We start from the raw sequence: 21,760 nt of genomic DNA, 5'->3' as shown, positions 1-21,760 counted from the left end.
GCATTTTATCTATATATATATATATATATATATATATATATATATATATACTTGTATCAGGAGGGACTTGTACAGAATATTTTTACACTGTGGTATTGCTACTTTTATTCTTTAAAAACATCTGAGTACTTGTTCCATTCCTGTGAGCAGCACACACACAATGCTATGAATGTGTGGACACTGTGAAACAGGTGGCAATGGGAGAAATGACCAAACAAAGTAATAAATATAGTAATACATGTATTATATACTGCGCTTTAAAAGGTAGTCAAAGGCATGTCACAAGGTAAAGACAAACAAGATCAGTACAACACAAAGAGTAACAACTAGAGATAGATATTAAAAAGGTGAAGCAAAGCAGCATAGAAGCAGGATATAAAAAAGGAAAAAGACTGGAGTGAGTTGAGATGTCAGAGTGAGGGAGCTGCCACCCCTGCCAGTGTAATAGCACTAAGAAGTAAGGGTGCTCATGTGCCAACTGATACAGGCTACGTCTGCTTTTCATTTGGAATCATAAAACATGTTTCACTCTCCATACACTCCGATGCTATGGGTGGCGCTATTCACCAATAAATAAGAAGAAGAAAAAGAAGAGCAGCTCGGTTATTGACTCATCGAGTCTTGATAGCTGAACGTGCTCGTGTCTCGGGGCTCGACTGATCTGCCTTATCAGATATCCGGTAACGTTAGATCGCCTACGTCACCATGGATGTATTATGAGAACGTCACACACACATGCTAACACACCCACGCCAAACAACTGGTAGCTGTTGACATTAGCTGTTAGCTGAAAGTTGCTGGCTGTTAACGTTAGCTGGAAGCTGGAAGCTGTTGGCTTTTAACGTTAGCTGGTAGCTGGAAGCTGTTGGCTGTGTGACACCACTCCGAGCCAGCGTTAGTTTCCCCGAGCTGTCCGCGGACAGGCAGCGGGGACATGGCCGCTGCAGCTGTGGTCACAGTGCGACTGGTCCGCTCCTTCGAGCACAGAAACTTTAAACCAGTAGTGTTTCACGGAGTCCGGTTAGACCAGACGGTGCACGACTTCATACAGCTGGTCAGAGACGGTGAGTCAGCACAGTGACAGACTGTGGCATGTCATGACTCAGCATTGTACCCATGGGAATTCCTTAAGTCATGATAAACTCCATTTCTTTCAGATATAGCAACACGGCCGGGGCTTCCTCCTCCTTTCAAGAAATACGCCTATGGTATGTATGGCTGACATTAGTGTTAGACTAGCGTTACATCATCAATCAAATGTATTTAAAGTGTAAAATCACCATTAGACATGGTCTCAGTGCATTTTACAATTAAAGGAACACAGAAATAACACACAGCAGCAAAACAATAGAACAGCATTAAAGCAGTAATAATAAACAATACACAACCAGCAACATAAGACAATGAGTCTTATGAGTCTTGAGTTTGTGAATGACGCAGAAAGGATGGTGTGTTATGGTTGGCTGTAGTATAATGAGTAGGGGGGGTATCAACTGAGTAGCTTCTTTAACATGTAGTGAGATGAGGGGCACGGCACGAGACTGCTCTGTAACCAACATATTTAAAGTTTACTAGGGGAATGACCAGGAGACCAGCATCAAGGGAGCGGAGTGCGTCAGTGTATATGGTGTAATAAGCTCCGATAAATAAGGTGGTGAGAGTCCATGCAGGGCTTTCTATGTTAAAAGAAGAACCTTCAAATCAGCTCTAGCTTGCACTGGGAGCCAGTGAAGAGAGGCCACAACGGCTGTTATGTGATCATATCTTCCAGTGTTGTCAGGATTCTGGCTGCAGTGTTCTGAGCAAGTTGAAGGCCTCTAGTGGCACAATTTGGAAGAGCAGAAAACAGGACATTGCCGTAATCTAGTCGGGAAGACAAAAATGCGTGGATTACAGTTTCAGCGTCACCGAAATGATAAGATGGGTCGACTTTTTGCAATGTTACTGAGATGGAAAAATGCTGTTTGGTAATAGCCTTGGTGTGAGACTGGAATGTCAAAAATCACACCAAAGGTTTTTGATGCTCAAGCTTTCAGAGATAATACAAGCACCGACATTAATACACAGATTCTTAAATGTAAAGTGACCACGTTTTGGCTGGTCTTACTACTAATAGCTCTGTTTTATCAGCATTCAACAGCAGAAAGTTGATACCCATCCATCTTTTTATGTCTGATACACATGCCTCTAAATGTTGACTCTAGAGGAGTCAGAATTGGTATTGTTTTAGTTGACATGTTCAGCTGGATTTGATAAATATGAGTGAAATCACCCTGGACACCAGTAGAACTCTCCAGACGGCTGTGGTCCACAGTGTGGAAGGCTGCAGCAGCAGAGATGTTGAGTCACAGTCAGCAGTAACTAACAGACCATTTACTACTCTGGTCGAGGCACTTTCAGGTGACTGACGAGAATGGAAGCCAGGTTGAAATTTATTTAAAAAATTGTTGTTTGATAAATGGGCAGTAGGGCTGTTGGATCGAATTCTGAAAGTCAAATATAATTCGAATAGTAAAAAATTCTATTCGAATGCTAAAATTACTATTCAAATGTGATTTTTTTATTTTTATAAATAGGTTGGCTAACGTTAGCTAATATCCCTCTTCTTGTGTCACGTCTGATGAACAATAAGTTACGGGAGTGAGAAACGCAGTTAGCATTGTGAGCTAACGTTACGTACCGAGTAAAAATGTGAGTACAGGGGGGAGTGACAGGCTGCAGCTGGAAATCGGAAGAAGGATGGGAAATAGTTTAACATGACTTTAAAATCGACGTCCACCGAGCCAAAATGCTTATGTTATCATTAGTTAGCTCGTTCTGCCTTCTGCGTCGCTCCTATAACTGCGTCGCGAGTTATAGGAGCTTAGCTGGGAGCTTCATGGAGACAGCTAACATTAATGTTAGCTGCCCTACAGCTGTCAGAGCTATAGGAGCTTAGCTGGGAGCTTCATGGAGACAGCTAAAGTTAATGTTAGCTGCCCTACAGCTGTCAGAGTTATAGGAGCTTAGCTGGGAGTTTCATGGCGACAGCTAAAGTTAATGTTAGCTGCCCTACAGCTGTCAGAGTTAGCTTCCACTTCATATATTACCTTCTAACAGCTGGATTCTCAGTTACGTGACAATGCAAGAAACAGGTTGTTTATAAATCACTAAATAGTAGTGACCGCACTGTTTGGCTCAGGTAGTTATCAATGCCATGCCATGTTAGCATTGTGGCTAACACTATTGTTACTTAGTTTATGACAAATGGTTTTGACTGTGCTTTCTAACATGATGTCATTGTGCTAACCGAGCACCGTTAGCCTTTACAACAGAGCTGCTTCACTAGCTACGCTTGTTAGATAATGTTTCATTACAGAGTTCTCTGTTGATTTGTGTTTTGTCACTGTGTGCTCGTGGTGAAAAAATAATGTAAACAGAAAGTGGCGTGCAAGAAATGCAATGCGCCGTGACGTAGGTCCCCTTTAATGCCAGGCTGATGTTGGAAGTCCCTCTAGTGGACAGAACATGTAACAACAACCACATGCTGATAGTGGCATTGACAATGCATAAGCCTGAGTAGTGTAGTACATATTTATAACAGGCTGCATATGAGCATTAACTATTTGAATATTATTTGAATATTAAAATAAAAATAACAAATGAAATTCGAATGGTATTATACAGGAAGACTGACATCTCTAATGGACAGTAAGTTGGATCGCAACAGCGCGTTGAAGAAGAACTAGTGTTCAGACTAACGTTAACATTGGCTCACTAGTGTTACACTAGATTCTAACGTTATGTGCAGCTGCTCATTATCACCTCATGTAATGATTATATATTCTGTAGTGTTTAAAAGGGGCCACCGTGGTTACAAATAATACATTTATAATTGTGTACTTGATGTACTTTGACCAACTAAAACATGTTAAAGTAGTAATCAAGTAATGGATAGGAGTGTGTCTGAGCTATTTGGCTTGTTCTGGTATGTGCATGGCACCTGGCTAAATCACCTCTGCATCTATTCTCTTGTATTTTCAGACACAATGAAGATTATCCACCAAGCACATGGAGCAAAGGTATCTTATCTTTCACATTCATGTTTACTAAGTTTGTTTGTTTATGTTTGTGTCATTCACCAAGGCAAATTCCACGCGAGTGTACTTATTGTGGCCGTAAAGCTTCTTCTGATTCTGATCTGAAGTGTCACACACGTGCTGAGCGTCCACAGTGTCAGCAGCACCCAGGTTGAGGAGTGGCTCATGGTTTGCAGCTTCAGTTTTAGTGGTATCTGAGGCACGAAATGGTCCGCTGGCAGTGGCCTCTTCATTAAGCAACAAGCCTTTCTCCGTACAGAGTGTCGACTGGCATATAGCCGAGTTTACCCGGCTAAAGATGAAGACTGTGGCAGCAGGAGGGCGCAGCACCATCAGGACAGCAGCGTCCGGCACACAGCTCTTCTCAGTGTCAGCCCATTATGTATAGTATATAAATATATAATGGTAATAATTACCTGTGCAGAAACGGCAATACCGTGACCCTACCGTTGTGATGACATCATCGCTGCGTTCTTTATTTATTTATTGAATGAAAGGTTGTTGCTGGTGAAAGTTACAGCTCTTGTCTAACCTTTTGGCCACCACTGCCCCCACTGTTTCTGGTCCTCTTCATGCAGTTTGTTGTGGCTCATTCGCTGTGTTAAACTATGCAGTACAACACGTTTGAATCCATAATCAATATTAAGTCGTATGTCACGCTGATTTAGAGAAAATATTACAGATCTATGGCCTGATGTCGATGACAGGCCAGATATGGAGCAGTAAACGGGCTATGTATGTGCATACTAACTGTTTTTACCAGCATTAACTTAATTTAACGTGCTGTTTTGTTTCTGTATTTTTGCCATCCTTGGTGGGAATTTTATTTTATTTTTTTTAAAGACACCGTTTGTGATTTAGTTGATTGTTCTGTTAAGAGAGCACAACGCCCAGAGTGAGTACGTCTTTTCTGTTTTTAGCAAACTGAACCCAGCTTTTGGTGATTTTGGTCATTTTGTTACAATGATAATAAACAATGGAGACATTTAAACACATACACACCAATACTCAATCATTAATCTGCTTTAAAAAGAAGACCAACCTTCTAATAGGCACCAAATGCATGGTCTTGGGGGAAAGTGTGGTCTGTAAAGTCCTGAGATTGCTGCTCTGAGGATTTGACACTATATATAAATAAATAAATAAATAGAATTCAGCCTTCTAGAGCTGCTGTACATTCAAACATGTAATAGCCTAATCATTGTCCTTGAGAAAGGTTGTTGCCCAACAACTCCTAGGTATGTTGTTAATGAACATATTGTCATATTCCTGTCAGCCTCCTTCCCCTTAAACTGAACTACTGATCTTCTTTTTCTCCGGGTGATTTTTGTCAAAACACCTGTCACACTGCTGGAGGGGCTTTAAAAGCCCTTTTTAAAGACCAAAACTCGTGAGGAATTGATCCTGCTGAAATGTAAACCACATCGCTATGTTTCATAGGTACTGTTGTTTATTTTGAGTCAATCCTACACCATCTTGGCGAGTCTCCAGATACTTCTAATTGATTGGTTTGTAGACGGGCTTCCCCGTCCTCTCGTCTCCTCTCTCTGTGTCGGAGTTTTTTCAACTGACTGCTGCTCTCCCCTCTACTGCCGCTGCTCTTTTTGTTTTGATGTTGAGAAGCAAGACACTGGAACTTTCTTTCTGGAGCATTTATTCAGAGACAAACAGAAACCTCCACTGTACATTTACTACCACTTAACAAGTAAACTGCTGATGTATTCTCTGCTCTGATAGCTGACAGCTGTCTGCTCTGAGCGCGTTCACCATCACTCTCTCTCTCTCTCACGTAGGCCTACAGGCTAAGCACCGAGCTATTACCTGGTCTTGTAACACAAGGAGAGCCTGCCAGAGCTTCTTGTATTTAGTCCGAAAGTGCGAACCATCTAAAAAATGCTTTCACACTATAAACGAACCGGACCATGACAGACCGAGACCACCTCTTTTTATCTGACCAAAATTTTGTCTTTTGATCCGGACCGTGGTCCGGGGGAGGTTTCACACCTGTAATTTTGGTTCGGATCAAACTGAAAAGTCCAAAAGTCCGGACCAAATGAGGTATGTCGAGTCAACTCGAAGCTAAGAGATTTAGGACTCTGGATCGCCACGGAATGAGCTTGAAATGATCTGCACATTTACAACTGAAGCCATCTCAGAAAGGCTGACATATTTCTCATATTTCAGTAGTTAGTTTGTCATCCTGACTGTATGTTTCACAGATGCCTATATGTAGTTTGGGAGTTCTGTGCTGCTTTAAAAACCCTTGTTGACATCTGAATATAAACATTTCTTTTTTGGCAGACTAATGAGTTGGTGATGAGTTTAGAGGACGATGAAAAGCTGATCTTGCAGGATGGCCAAACCCTTACAGCTGCTGGCGTTGGTAAGACTTGAGTTCACTTCTCACTGTGTACTTTGTTCAGGGAATACATGGCTACATATATTAGGGCTGTCAATCGATTCACTATTTAAATTCATCTCATGATTGTCCGTAGTTAACTCACATTTAGTATCTGTTTTAAATGTGCTTTAAAGGGATACGTTTCCAGTGTTTAAAGGGACGTGTCCTACTACTGCTCCCAATAAGTGACAAAATAACACCAACATTTTATTTTTTATTTACATGTTGTGATTTGTATCACAGCGTGTACAAATAACAAGGTCACATGAGACACAGCCATATAACCGTATACATACTGGGAACTATATTCTCAGTAGTCACGCTGTGACTATACAAATCACAACATGTAAATAGGAATGTTGGCGTTATTTTGTCACTTATTGGGAACAGTAGGCTAGATGGAGCCGGTTACCTCCAGGATCTGTGCTAAGCTAGGCTAGCGGTGGGTGCATCAGACAGAGTTACAACACGCACGGAGATGAGAAGGGTAGCCTATGTATGGACTTGTCTTACTCTGGGGGATACGGTGAATAAGCTAAAGTCCTAATAAGTCGGCGTGTTCCTTTTAAAAGGATTTTGTGTTAACTCCGTAATTACGTTACTTTAGACAGCCCTATTATATATAGCAGACACTTTAAGATTCCCTGCATTAGCTAAAGGTGGACCCAATGAACTACTGTCTTTATTGTCTTATACACTCACCTAAAGGATTATTAGGAACACCTGTTAAATTTCTCGTTAATGCAATTATCTGATCAACCAATCACATGGCAGCTGCTTCAATGCATTTAGGGGTGTGGTCCTGGTCAAGACAATCTCCTGAACTCCAAACTGAATGTCAGAATGGGAAAGAAAGGTGATCTAAGCAACTTTGAGCGTGGCATGGTTGTTGGTGCCAGACGGGCTGGTCTGAGTATTTCACAATCTGCTCAGTTACTGGGATTTTCATGCACAACCATTTCTAGGGTTTACAAAGAATGGTCTGAAAAAGGAAAAACATCCAGTATGCTGCAGTCCTGTGGGGCGAAAATGCCTTGTTGATGCTAGAGGTCAGAGGAGAATGGGCCGAGCAGATAGAAGATCAACTTTGACACAACTTTGACCTCGTTACAACCGAGGTATGCAGCAAAGCATTTGTGAAGCCACAACACGCACAACCTTGAGGCGGATGGGCTACACCAGCAGAAGACCCCACCGGGTACCACTCATCTCCACTAAAAATAGGAAAATGAGGCTACAATTTGCAAGAGCTCACCAAAATTGGACAGTTGAAGACAGTAAAAATGTTGCCTGGTCCGATGAGTCTCGATTTCTGTTGAGACATTCAGATGTTAGAGTCAGAATTTGACGTAAACCGAATGAGAACATGGATCCGTCATGCCTTGTTACCACTGGGCAGGCTGCTGCTGGTGGTGGTGTAATGCTATCCTATCAATATGAGCCATCATTTCTAAAGAATGCTTCCAGCACCTTGTTGAATCAATGCCACGAAGAATTAAGGCAGTTCTGAAGGCGAAAGGGGGTCAAACACGGTATTAGTATGGTGTTCCTAATAATCCTTTAGGTGAGTGTATTTCCCTGTTTACTAAGGTCTGTAGCACCTGTTTATTAGAGCTTTTGACAAATGCATATACAAATTTGTATACACGTCCCCAAACTCTAGCCTGACATATATGGTCATTTCTTCATAGAAAATGGTATTAATATTCTCAGAATGTACTGTAATGATATTCTAATGCCAGCAATGGAAGTATAAGAATGATTTCTAAGCAATAAGTCTATTAGGATGTGACAGTCCAGGGTCTGCTGCTAGTGGTTCAGTGTTGTCCCAGTGTTAACTTGAACCCTTTTGTGTTTGTTGTTTCAGCCAATGAAACAGAAGTGGCCTTCTTTAGACAGGAAGACTACAGCGTCTATAAAGCCAATCCCCAAACTGCTTGGTGACCTCAGTATTACTTTAACTCAACAACCACATGTTTCCATCACAGGTTTAATTCGTGGGCTTTCTTTTTTTTTTTTTACAGTTCTTTTTGTAGTTGTGACCATGGACATTCATTTTCATTGTTTTAAAATATGCTGAATAATAAAGTTCTTAGACTGATGGTGTGTTTTTAGTGTTTTTAAGTGTATTAACAGAGTAACATGTACTAAAGGAATTGAAATTCTCAGTTTGACTGGATTAGAAAAGCCCTTTCTCTCAGGGACTGATTCACCTGGGCCTTCTGTTGATGGATGAACAAATGAAAAAAAGTCCGAGCAACACTGCATGATATTGGATTTCCTTGTGATGTGGCGCCCCCTACAGTTTCAGAGTGCCGTTCCCTTGGACACCACTGCTGCAAATACACATCCACATGCATATGGTATCATTACTTTACTGATGATTGTCTTTTGCTAACACAGTCAAACATCAAGCAAGTGCACCAACCCAAGACTTAGCAGCTAAAGTAGTCCAGCAGCCATCCTTTGATCGCCCCAAGCTCTGGCCAAGGGCTAAAAGCCACCGTCCAACCGCTGGACAGGAGCAGCAGCCATGGACAGTATTAGAAGAATACAGTATTTTTTTTTTTAACATTAAAGCATGTAATAATGTTCTAGTAGAATCACACAATACAAGTATTAACATGAAAATGCTATATAATAGTTGCCCTTACATTTTTTAAGTAACAGTTGTAGAGGTCTGCATCAGCCAATTATACTATATACTGTTGGCTGTTTTTTTTTCCTGTTTTTTACCAATCGTTTTCTGGAATGTCCTCTTTAAGTCTGCCTTCCATGTCCAGTGGCAGGTCCAGTGGCAGCCCATGGATTTTACACCTGGGCCTTCAGTACTGTCCTACAGCATTCAAACCACCTTTGAATGACCCCACCATGGCACTAGGACATTACCGTGTGGAATAAAGTGACTTAACACAAGGCTCAACACCTAGAGAAGTTCAATACACTATAGCAGAGACATGAACACACGGGGACCATACCTGCCAACACTTCCCGGGTTTCTCCCGTTTTTTTAGCCCCATCTCCCGGACCCCTCCCGGTTTGTTATTTCTCCCGGAAAACTCCCGTAATTTGCATGGCTCAAACTCCTTTATAAATAATCGGACCAATATGTTTGTCTAATGTTGACCAGTTGCCAGATCTTGTATGAAACGCATCCTATTCACACAACCCACACACCATGTACAATTTTCAACCCGTTTGTCACCTCAACCTGGCAACCTATAACCCAGTTGATCAGTTGATCTCTGCGCAAGCTTCGCGGAAAGTTCAGACCCGAAAAGGAGCCGATAAAAATGGCAGAGAGGGACAGAAAAAAAAGGCTAAACAGACTGGTGAAGAGGGCTAGAGGAGGTGGGGGGAGAGGAGGATGTTAGCCAGGCTGGCATCAATCATGGGCAACACCTCTCACCCCCTACATGAGACAGGGAGTTCCCTGAGCAGCTCCTTCAGCAGCAGACTGCTGCACCCTCAGTGCAAGAAGGAGCGCTACCGCAGGTCCTCCATTCCAGCAGCAGTCAGACTCCTTAATACAACATCATAATGTAGCACTGCTAGCTGATTCTGCAATATGAGCCATCACGGGACAATATCCTGCACTATGCACATGTATCTATTTATCACTCTTTGCTACCTCCAACTGTGCAATATGTCATTTCTATTCATCCACACCTTACTCATCTGGGTATATATGTTTGTTTATATAAGGATGTTTATAGTGTGAATATGTTTGTATTATTACTATTATTATTATATTATAACTAATTATATTTTTTCTATTTCTTATAATACTTTCTGTATATTTTTTCCTATGTCTGTTTAATGTGTATTAGTGCTTGTAATTAATCTTCATGGCCAATTTTTGAATTTAAATCCGCTTTATAAAATGAATTGCATAATATTATACAATGGATCCTTAATAATTACGCACCTTAGGCGTGATTGGCTACAATGTTCACGCCATCTAATGGTATCAGTCAGTCAGGCTGGAGTCAGCCAATAGCATTAAAGGGGAGGGCGGGTGCGAGGCGAACCGGGCTCGACCATAGGCCAGAGATTTAATAGGGTCGCGACATTTATTTTGCAGGATGGTAGGGGAAGATCCCGCCCTACTCTCCCTCTGAATGGCTAATACTCGTTGCCTGCTCTGGTGGGATTGGTTATGTTTAGGCAAGAGAAGTGGGATTGGTTATGGTTAGGGTAAGAATGTCAGGGTTAGCCAATCAGGGATGAGTTCCCTAATGAATATTCATGAGACTTCCCCTACCATCCTGCAAAAAAAAAAAAAACTCGCCTCCGGGTCATCGCTCGCCCGGGTACGGCAGCAGTTGCATGCTGGGAACTTCGGTGGCCTTTATTCCACCGCCATCCCAGTCCGCCTAGTCAGATCCCTCTCTAACCATGGCGGAGCTCCAGGTAAGGCTTGAGTTATTGAAGCAGTTACCGTTAGATATTAACCCGACACAGGTCTCTTTTTCCCCTGCGGCCCAGAGGAAGCTGCTAGCGTTAGCTGATGCTAGAGCTTTAGCTACCGTTAACCGAGCCCCGGGGCGCCTTTCCGTGTCCTGTTCTCTGAATACATCCGTGGTCCTGCTCCATGAACAGAGGCGTGTTCTTCTGGTTGCCTAACCTCCAGTCGGAGCAGCTGCTGGCGACTGGATGTTTTTTGGCCGTTGGCTAGCGTTAGCTAGAGTTTAGATAGCTACTTCGGTCAATAAGACATGCTAGTTTTTGATAGTGTGATAGGACTTGCAGTGCGCCGTTATCCTTTCTCTCCGCGAGGCATCTGTGCACGAACGTTACCGTTAACAGTTTGACTTTGGTTGGGAAGATGTGAATATCTAATACCGTTAGTACTGTGAGTTTAAACGGTGCGTGGCTCTACGTGCGTGTTGACATGTTGGAGGGTTGCAGTCCTATCGGGTCAGCTGACAGTCCAGAGTCTGACACGTGCAGGCCAGCCCTGACCTTTGCCCTACAGCCGAGGGGTCATCCTGTACATTCAGGAATTCTGTTGGACATTTAGCAGCTTTCCTCACACACAGCACTACTTTTGGTTTGGTTACGTCTCTGTAAACGGTGACAAGTTATCTAGTGAATTATCTTTAACTGTATTTATTCATATCACTAACTGTAGTGCTTCTTTTAATGAGCAATGCAATAAGCATATTTTTTTTTTTTTTTTTTTTTTTTTTAGCATAAATGGAATCTTAACGATACGATTCACGGTTTTAAGTTCCTGATTTACTCACGATTTCTTTTTAACAGAATGAATGACTGAAAAATATTGTTATTTGTATAAACTGTGCTAAACAGCAGATGTGCCCTATTTAAAAGTACAACTAAAATAGTTTTTATCTTAAATAACAAAATGAATTAAAGGTTAGTGTGTCAAATGATTTCTGCGTAACGCTTGGTTGTGCCATGGTGTGTTACGGAGAGTTAGTGGTGGTTATTAACTGTGCTGTAAAGGCAGAACTCTGAGAGGAGAAGAAGGCAGTAATCCTCGCCCAGCAGCCGTCAACACTAACTCCTCACATTATCATCAGTAACTCTCTGCAGGCTACAGTTATCACATTTCACATGCAAATGCAGATAATCACAATGTGACCCTAACCCTAACCCTATCCATGAGGCGATTCTGACTCTGACCCCTGATTGTCTCTGGCCGGCAGGCTAAGTTTGATGCTGCAGCAGCTGATGTGAAGCAGCTGAAGGCCAAGCCGGCCGATGAAGAGATGCTGCAGGTCTATTCGCTGTTCAAGCAGGCCACTGTCGGGGATGTCAACACAGGTGAGGAAGCTCTCTGAACACAGCGTCTCACTTTCACACAGGACTCTGAACACAGCGTCTCACTCTGACACGGGACTCTGAACACAGCTTCTCACTCTGACACGGGACTCTGAACACAGCTTCTCACTCTGACACGGGACTCTGAACACAGCTTCTCACTCTGACACGGGACTCTGAACACAGCTTCTCACTCTGACACGGGACTCTGAACACAGCGTCTTACTCTCTCACGGGACTGTGAACACAGCGTCTTACTCTCTCACGGGACTGTGAACACAGCGTCTTACTCTCTCACGGGACTGTGAACACAGCGTCTTACTCTCACACGGGACTGTGAACACAGCGTCTTACTCTCACACGGGACTGTGAACACAGCGTCTTACTCTCACACGGGACTGTGAACACAGCGTCTTACTCACACGGGACTGTGAACACAGCGTCTTACTCACACGGGACTGTGAACACAGCGTCTTACTCTCACACGGGACTGTGAACACAGCGTCTTACTCTCACACGGGACTGTGAACACAGCGTCTTACTCTCACACGGGACTCTGAACACAGCGTCTTACTCTCATAAGGAACTCTTGACACTAGGGGTGTCAAGATTTTCCAAATCTTCGGGGCGTGGCAGCATCGACGATTCCATTTTTATTTATTTTTTTAATTCGAGATTGTGACTTCTTTTGGTCGATTTTTAAATCGAAATCGACACCCTCACTGAACGCAGCGCCTCACTCTCACACGGGACTGTGAACACAGCTTCTCACTCTCACATGGGCTGCTGTTGGAACAGCGCCACAGCTCCAAAGCCCAGTTCAGAGAGAGAGGTCGCTGCAAGAAGAGTGGAAACTCTGCTGCGCTCTGAAAGCTGCTAGTTTCCACCAATGAGACGAGATATTGTATCGTCTCCATAGAAACCACTCCCTGTACTTCAGACTTTTCAGGCTTTTTTGTAGCTGGATTTCATTTGTAGTATCTTAAATTATGAATGAGGATAGTAATAGAGAGATACTTGCTACAGCTGTATTTCTAGTAGAGATGAAATGGAGTAAATGTTTAATTTCTCTGGTTCTCTGCCTTGTTCTATTGCGTTGAGCCCACAGACTGTAAAAACTATTCTTGATATCCAATTCGATACCACGGTATCGTCGCCGCTAAGGGACTTCACTCGGATTGAGAGCGGACAACAGCCCCGGGTAGAGGTGTTGAGATCAATCCAATAATCGATGCATCGAATCGTGGACGTGGACGATGCTGCATCGATAATCGGCCGGGCCATAATCAATTATTTCTGTTTACAATTTAATGTATGTCTAACAACCTTTCTGTTTACGTATTCTGGTTTTGCAGATTCAGGAAGTGCCGTGTGCTCAGTGCTGTAGTTTTATGTATCCAATTTATTTAGTATTAGAGCACTGCAGAATGTTTTGTTTTTGAAGCTTGAAAAGCTATGAATTAGATATCCTATATGGCTTTAATAGAAAAATGTATTCGACGCATCGTGATGCATCGAGATATTGAATCGCTGACATGATAATCGAATCAGGAGATCAGTGAAGATTCACACCTCTAGCCCCGGGGACAAGACACAGCCACCGTTAGCCAGCAGCCAGCCATTATTATAAACTTACAGGAATCCAAACTCAGCCAGCACAAACTCTAACGGCAGTAACCGAAAGTTGTGTGTTCCGTCAGGGAAACGGACCATATCGCCCCAGGCGTCCGAGTCTAGCTGGCCGCGGTGGTGCTGAAATGTCCCCCCCTTTTAGCATATAGCGGCGACAAATGGTGACTGTCCTGCGGACAAAAGGTGAAGGTGGGCAGAGTCCGGCAGCAACACCTGGTAGCCATCCTCTTTTATGAAGGCATATCCTCGGCCAGTCCCAGCCGCAAAGTAAGTCTCTCAGCGGCGTTACAACAAATCCTGTTTTCCCCCCGGTGCTGAAAACATCCAGAAGTTGACACTGACTGAAATATATTGTGATATTGTGGCTTTAGCTGAGTGGCTAATGTTGGCTTGCTTGCTCGCTAACTGGTCAACTAACGTTGGCTAGCTAACGTTACCAATACAAATCGAATCGGGGGGGAAAAAAACTTAATTATGTGGGGGACACTGCAGCTATTTTATCAGAATGACATAAATAAATGTAATGTGGATGAAACTGTAATGGATAAACCCATTCGGGAACAGATATATTTTATTCTGCAATTGTGTTTAAACAATGAAAACTACAACTCCCATAATGCCACTTCACGACGTCCTCAAAAGTCAGTGTTTACATCCATTCTTTTGATTGGGAGACCCCTAGCGGCAGAAAATTACACATTGTACGTTTCAAGGTGAAAGCCAAAAACAAGTTTGTTTCTATTTTAATGTCCAGTGTTAGCATGGTTAGCATTGCTAAGCCTCTGTCCTGATTGACCGGTCCTAAAGCATCCCCTGCTTTAGCCTCTTATTTTAAAATAAATGGGACCATTTACTAAATGAGCATCATGCTGTGTTGAAGGAGACTTGAAACTAGCGATTGAAACCATTCTCCGCTCGAGCCTCCGTCCAAATCGCTGCCATTTTAACCAGCTGACACTTTGTAACGGACTTGACCAGCCGAGTCGCAGCGACACCATCAGCTGTTTGAATGAGGCGGCGACGGGCCGGTTCAGACCGCTGCAGCTTTCCTGCAGCGGTCTGAAGTGCCTTTGTCTCGGTCGCTAATCTTTGGTCTGAGCCCCAGGCGCTCCGGCGAAACCGCCAGTCCTATTCATTAGACTGGGGGTGGTGCTTAAACCCATAAAAGACCCGGAAATGTTGAAGGTACCGTTTTCACGGCTGACTTGCTATTTACAAGTTTACATTCATTTCCAAGTTGTGGAAAACAAGTGTTTCTTACCTAATGTAACGATTGCCCTTTTTTCCCCTGGGCCTGACTGTCACGCAAACAATCCATCGCTCTTGCCGAGATAGTTGGTAAAATACATATAATGCAATGCATTCGGCTATATTTTTATTACATACGACAATATTGTATTATTACTTGAATTAAAGGTTGAACGATTAATGGAAGACGTTCTGATTATTTATTGGTAAGTAAGCCAAAGGGTTATCCGCTTAGGAGAAAATAATCAATAGAGTCATCGTAAAAATAATGGTTAATGAATGGCTGTAAAACAACGGTTGGTGAGTGGATGGAAGTCCCTGAGGAGAGTAGCAGGCCAGTTCCTGTACATAAGCTCTTTGCTGACGTGTTGTTTCCTTCCCTCCCATGTGTCTGTGTGTCTTGTCTGTGCAGGTCGTCCAGGGATGTTTGATTTCACCGGTAAAGCCAAATGGGATGCCTGGGAGAAGCAGAAAGGTACATGTTGAGTTCTGTAGGTGGTGGCGCTCTAAGAAATGTTTTTCTGTTTGTTTGTTTTTTTAATTCATGCCACTACAGTTAGTCAGTTAGTTTAATTTAGAGTTGTCTTCTGACCGATAGTCGCCACTCGCTAACAGATCACCAACCGTTAACCGACCAGCAGGCAACGGAGACCCAGTTGGCCGTCCCGGAGCCTTGGACAGCGGCTGACTTGTAGCGGCCACAGCCGCCATGTTGCGTGCGTTGTCGTGGACACATGCAGCCACTGCAGTGTTTGACACCCAGTGTGTCTAAACCTGTCTCCACTCGTCCCTCTGAGGCTGCCAGCGGTGTGTCTGCTGCTACACTCTTGAGTGTAGTCCCATTCAGACAGAGACGTGTGTCCTGTAGTCTCCATACCAGAAACATGTGTCCTATAGTCCCATCCACACAGGTGTGTGTAAGTGTGTTAGTTAAGGTAACAAAGACAAGGTATAATTCACTATGTCATGAGGGTCCTCGCAGGTATAGAAGTACAAATGTGTGTATCTCGTGGTTACCTGATTACCACTTAAATCTGGGGACTTCACCACAAGTAATCACATATGTACGTGTGAGAGATTGATGCCATCCAGGCTTTACACGTGGACTCCTCGTTTGCTCTCATTTGTCAAAAGTAACCTGAGTGTGCTTAACACTTTTCAGTCTGATTTACCTTCAAACACGGCAACACACAAGCACACCCTTTAAGACCTTTGTCCCCCAGAGGAGGAGGAGGGAGGGGGAGGGGGTCATCCCATTTTCCAGCATTCACTTGACACACACTGTCCCTACAGCCTCATACCACTCCCTAAGAATGAATGAATGGGCCTCATTCACCAACCGTTCTTACGGAAGAAATGTGTCCTTAAACCCCACTACACTTTTTACGAAGATTCTGACATTCACTAATGTTTTCTTATCTTGGTTGTTCTTAGCTAAGAACAAACTCTACGAACACTCACGAGCACTCTTACGCACATTTGAGTGATGACAATTTGCTCCAAATAATTGGTTACTGCATTTTATTCTACAGTCGTTTACAATGATAGTATTGTACTGTAATGTATTTCTGATCATTTGTTGATCATAGTATGCAAAGAAACACTAACATCAGCAATTAAACAGATTAAATCCCTGCGTTATTTGGTGATTGATCGGGCTATTTCTAGGGCCAAAATGCAGGGGGTGGAATGTAACAAAGTACAAATTCTTTGTTACTGTACTTTTTCACGTAGCTGTACTTTACTTAACTAGACTCAATGGTGCATACTGTTGACTTTTACTTCGTTACATTTTGCAGCAATTATCTATACTTTCTACTCCACTACATTTCGACAACGTTCCGTTACATTTTCTGATCAGTTTTCCCCCCTGCCAAAACGTCTTCCTGACCGTCACACATTTGTCTCACCAGTGAAGTTTGGTTACCATAGATACTATATATATGGGGCACCGCCGCTCCTTCATCGGCTTCCAAGCCGGCTGCGGTGCTCCAGAGCCCGGGCGCAGCGCCGCTGACCCTCGGTAACACAGCCTCCGGTAAAAGTGAAAATGTATTTTATTATTCCCGTTTTTAAATCCTAGTTGCCATCTATTTCTCTCCACAGCGCCGTTTACTCCTCCGCCAGGCAGCGTAAGACGCGTTCATATCTTATTTATTTGGCTTGACCTTCTTCACATCTCCCAATTTTCGCTGCTTCACACACTTTATTTGCTTACTTGCATGGTTAAAGAAAATAAAACCGTCTTAAAATACATCCAGGAATAAAACCAACCGCATTCCGATTCTAACAACATATTTCCGTTTTATGCTGGTTAGGACAGGAACTTCTTTTAAAAGCCAGGCCTTGTTTGTGGTAGTGGACGTCTTCTACTTTTACTAAAGTAAATATGTCTCTGGTTATTTGTACTTTTACTTACTTACACCACTGCAATGTACAAGTCATCTGCGACTCCGACAATTATCTCTTGAACACGGTCTCCCGCGTCCCAGGAGCTGCACAGGAAGTGTCATGTCCTTATATGGGAATTTGCGGGGCGTTTTCTTATGCCAATAAGGAAATAATCTTGTTTTGAAACATCTGAATGCACAGATAATAAAACCACATGCCAGAGTGCTTTTCATTGACTTCTCCTCTGCATTCAACACCGTACAGCTGGACATATTGCTCTGTAAAATGCATCAGATGGAGATAAAACCCAAATCTCATCCATTGGTACTGCTCCTTTCTCATCAATAGGCAGCAACAGCTGGTTCGGGTTAACATCTACAGGTGCTGGTCATATAATTAGAATATCGTGAAAAAGTTGATTTATTTCAGTAATTCCATTTAAAAAGTGAAATTTGTATATTATATTCATTCATCACACAGAGTGATAGATTTCAAATGTTCATTTCTTTTAATTGTGATGATTATAACTAATGAAAATCCCAAATTCAGTATCTCCGATAATTAGAATATTACTTAGACAAATACAAAAAAGGATTTTTAGAAATTTTGGCCAACTGAAAAGTATGAACATGAAAAGTATGAGCATGTACAGCACTCAGTACTTAGTTGGGGCTCCTTTTGCCTGAATTACTGCAGCAATGCGGCGTGGCATGGAGTGGATCAGTCTGTGGCACTGCTCAGGTGTTAGAGAGCCCAGGTTGCTCTGATAGTGGCCTTCAGCTCTTCTGCATTGTTGGGTCTGGAGCATCGCATCATCCTCTTCACAATACCCCATAGATTTTCTATAGGGTTAAGGTCAGGGGAGTTTGCTGGCCAATTAAGAACAGGGATACCATGGTCCTTAAACCAGGTACTGGTAGCTTTGGCACTGTGTGCAGGTACCAAGTCCTGTTGGAAAATTAAATCTGCATCTCCATAAAGTTGGTCAGCAGCAGGAAGCATGAAGTGCTCTAAAACTTCCTGGTAGACGGCTGCGTTGACCCTGGACCTCAGAAAACACAGTGGACCAACACCAGCAGATGACATGGCACCCCCAAACCATCACTGACTGTGGAAACTTTCCACTGGACTTCAAGCAACGTGGATTCTGTGCCTCTCCTCTCTTCCTCCAGACTCTGGGACCTTGATTTCCAAAGGAAATGCTAAATGTACTTTCATCAGAGAACATAACTTTGGACCACTCGGCAGCAGTCCAGTCCTTTTTGTCTTTAGCCCAGGAGAGACGCTTCTGACGCTGTGTCTTGTTCAGGAGTGGCTTGACACAAGGAATGCGACAGCTGAAACCCATGTCCTGCTTACGTCTGTGCGTGGTGGTTCTTGAAGCTCTGACTCCAGCTGCAGTCCACTCTTTGTGAATCCCCCCCACATTTTTGAATGGGTTTTGTTTCACCATCCTCTCCAGGGTGCGGTTATCCCTATTACTTGTACACTTTTTTCTACCACATCTCTTCCTTCCCTACTCCTCTATATTAATGTGCTTGGACACAGAGCTCTGTGAACAGCCAGCCTCTTTAGCAATGACCTTTTGTGTCTTGCCCTCCTTGTCCAAGGTGTCAATGGTCATCTTTTGGACAGCTGTCCAATCAGCAGTCTTCCCCATGATTGTGTAGTCTACAGAACTAGACTGAGAGACCATTTAAAGGCCTTTGCAGGTGTTTTGAGTTAATCAGCTGATTAGAGTGTGGCACCAGGTGTCTTCAATATTCAACCTTTTCACAATATTCTAATTTTCTGAGATACTGAATTTGGGGTTTTCATTAGTTGTCAGTTCTAATCATCAAAATTAAAAGAAATAAACACTTAAATATATCAGTCTGTGTGGAATGAATGTATACATTATACAAGTTTCACTTTTTGAATGGAATTACTGAAATAAATCAACTTTTTCATGATATTCTAATTATATGACCAGCACCTGTGCTCCCCCCGGTAACGACAAGCTGCAGTACTCCACAAGGCTGTCTCAGCTCCCCAGTGTTACTTACCCTTTACACAAATGGCTGTGTTACAAGTGTGCCTAACCACTACGTCATCAGATTCTCCGATGATACGGCACTGGTAGCACTGATGGAGGGAGAGGAGCCAGACCTTTATCTGGACAGTGTGAACAAAATGGTTCAGTGGTGTGACCGTAATGCTCTCCTAATATAAACCCTCTCAAAACTGAGATCATCACCTTCGGAGCCACACGAGACCCATATTTTTTATATATATATATATATATATAAACCCATATATCAGGGGACTATTTGTTTTTCTTTCCATTTAATTTCTTTTATCTTTTTTGTCTTGTCGATTTTATTGCCTTGAAAATGAGTTTATTTTAAAAATGTGACAAGGGGGGGGCCTTATATAAGCTGAAGCTTCCGACCCTACCCTTTGGTTACGATCAATACAACATTCATTCATTCATTCATATTGTTCCAGTCACCGTTCACAATCAACCCATAAAGCAGGGATCTTCAACAGGGGGTCACTGAGTCAACAGAGTCATTTCAGGGGGGCCTCCAAACTATTGTTCATCTTAACATGATTCCAACATATTATTAGCTAATAGAAATCCCCACTGATGATAGGCTTACTGGCCCATAGGTCACTAAGGTAGCACAGATACAGTTCATTCCAAAGGATTGACTGTTCCACATCATGGTTTATAAAATAATTTATGAAATCATGCTGATAATTATTAGGCTATTTGAATAGCTTAGTATTCTATCCCAAAAAAAGGTATCTATAAAGGCTTTAGGCTGCCCTAAAAGTTTTTGTAGGCCCAGTTTAATATACAACTTCATTTTATACAATATATGGAGTAGGGGGTCCCTGATAAAAAACATTGAAGGCCCCTGCCATAAAGCAAACCTCATCATTAAATATCTGGGGGGTAAACTCAGACAGCACGTTGTCCTAGACCCACCATGTGGGTTTCATCTGCAATACAGTTCAACAGATGATCTACTTTTTAAGGAGACTTGGGTCATTTGGAGCCAGTAAGGAAATCCTCAACCTATTCTTCTGCTCCTCCATTCAAAGTGTCCTGCAGTACGGGGGTCCAGTCTGGTTCAGTGGCATCATCATCATCATCATCATTTCTAGGGATAAACGGATATGAACATTTTGGCCGATACGATGACCGATATTAACCTGGCTGTATGGCCGATAACTGACGTCAATATGACTTGTATAAACGTCAAATAAAATGCATTATCTATGAATTAACCTGAATGGTGGTTGTTTTTAAATTCCCTATCAGGCAAGAGCAAAGAGGATGCCATGGCGGAGTACGTCAGCCTGGTGGAGCAGCTGAAGGAGAAGTATGGAATCTAAAGTCACATGATGTCCACCGGCCTGAGAGCAGCACCACGCCGGGAAACGCCTTAAAGCCAGCGAGTGTGTCCTTCCACATCCCGCGGAGTGGGGGGGGGGGCTGAAGAACCAATAAGTGTCCTCCACCAGAGTAGCGTCATATTTCAACCATCGTATCTGCACAGAATCCTGCCATTTCAATATAAAAAAATCTTTCTACTCCAAGTGTTGTTTGGTCTACTCTAAATGTATTAATGTTCTAGTTGCACATATAATGTAAGCATTATGAACACGTCATATAATGTAAGCATTATGAACACGTCATATAATGTAAGCATTATTAACACGTCATATAATGTAAGCATTATTAACACGTCATATAATGTAAGCATTATGAACACGTCATATAATGTAAGCATTATTAACACGTCATATAATTAAGCATTATGAACACGTCATATAATGTAAGCATTATGAACACGTCATATAATGTAAGCATTATGAACACGTCATATAATGTAAGCATTATTAACACGTCATATAATTAAGCATTATGAACACGTCATATAATGTAAGCATTATGAACACGTCATATAATGTAAGCATTATTAACACGTCATATAATGTAAGCATTATTAACACGTCATATAATGTAAGCATTATTAACACGTCATATAATGTAAGCATTATTAACACGTCATATAATGTAAGCATTATGAACACGTCATATAATGTAAGCCTTATGAACACATAATGTAAGCATTATTAACACGTCATATAATGTAAGCATTATTAACACGTCATATAATGTAAGCATTATTAACACGTCATATAATGTAAGCATTATTAACACGTCATA

General features: G+C 42.4%; 2 protein-coding genes across 2 annotated transcripts; both read left to right on the top strand.

Annotated features, from left to right (window-relative positions):
• Window positions 1–34: 34 nt before the first annotated feature.
• c11h2orf76 (chromosome 11 C2orf76 homolog) lies at window positions 35–8,581 on the top strand. The gene is made up of 5 exons (XM_078263071.1): window positions 35–1,064; window positions 1,158–1,208; window positions 4,024–4,061; window positions 6,381–6,462; window positions 8,348–8,581. Exons 1-5 carry the CDS (start codon window positions 935–937, stop codon window positions 8,422–8,424), a joined length of 378 nt encoding a protein of 125 aa, XP_078119197.1. The 5' UTR covers window positions 35–934; the 3' UTR covers window positions 8,425–8,581.
• A 2,182-nt stretch (window positions 8,582–10,763) lies between these two features.
• dbi (diazepam binding inhibitor (GABA receptor modulator, acyl-CoA binding protein)) lies at window positions 10,764–21,126 on the top strand. The gene is made up of 4 exons (XM_078263072.1): window positions 10,764–10,893; window positions 12,153–12,270; window positions 15,560–15,622; window positions 20,849–21,126. Exons 1-4 carry the CDS (start codon window positions 10,879–10,881, stop codon window positions 20,920–20,922), a joined length of 270 nt encoding a protein of 89 aa, XP_078119198.1. The 5' UTR covers window positions 10,764–10,878; the 3' UTR covers window positions 20,923–21,126.
• The last annotated feature ends 634 nt before the right edge of the window (window positions 21,127–21,760 follow it).

The sequence above is a fragment of the Sander vitreus genome, chromosome 11, assembly GCF_031162955.1.
Source record: "Sander vitreus isolate 19-12246 chromosome 11, sanVit1, whole genome shotgun sequence".
NCBI classification, from domain to species: Eukaryota; Metazoa; Chordata; class Actinopteri; order Perciformes; family Percidae; genus Sander; species Sander vitreus.
The sequence above is the reverse complement of the archived record's forward strand: the minus strand, read 5'-3'. Positions and strand labels throughout refer to the sequence as shown.

Excerpts from the sequence above, each read along its gene's own strand:
- c11h2orf76 (XM_078263071.1), top strand. The coding sequence starts at position 935 with ATGGCCGCTGCAGCTGTGGTCACAGTGCGACTGGTCCGCTCCTTCGAG. Across the intron at positions 4,062-6,380 it reads ACCAAGCACATGGAGCAAAG|ACTAATGAGTTGGTGATGAG; the intron begins GTATCTTATCTT and ends CTTTTTTGGCAG. Across the intron at positions 6,463-8,347 it reads CCTTACAGCTGCTGGCGTTG|CCAATGAAACAGAAGTGGCC; the intron begins GTAAGACTTGAG and ends TTGTTGTTTCAG.
- dbi (XM_078263072.1), top strand. Across the intron at positions 12,271-15,559 it reads TGTCGGGGATGTCAACACAG|GTCGTCCAGGGATGTTTGAT; the intron begins GTGAGGAAGCTC and ends TTGTCTGTGCAG. Across the intron at positions 15,623-20,848 it reads TGCCTGGGAGAAGCAGAAAG|GCAAGAGCAAAGAGGATGCC; the intron begins GTACATGTTGAG and ends ATTCCCTATCAG.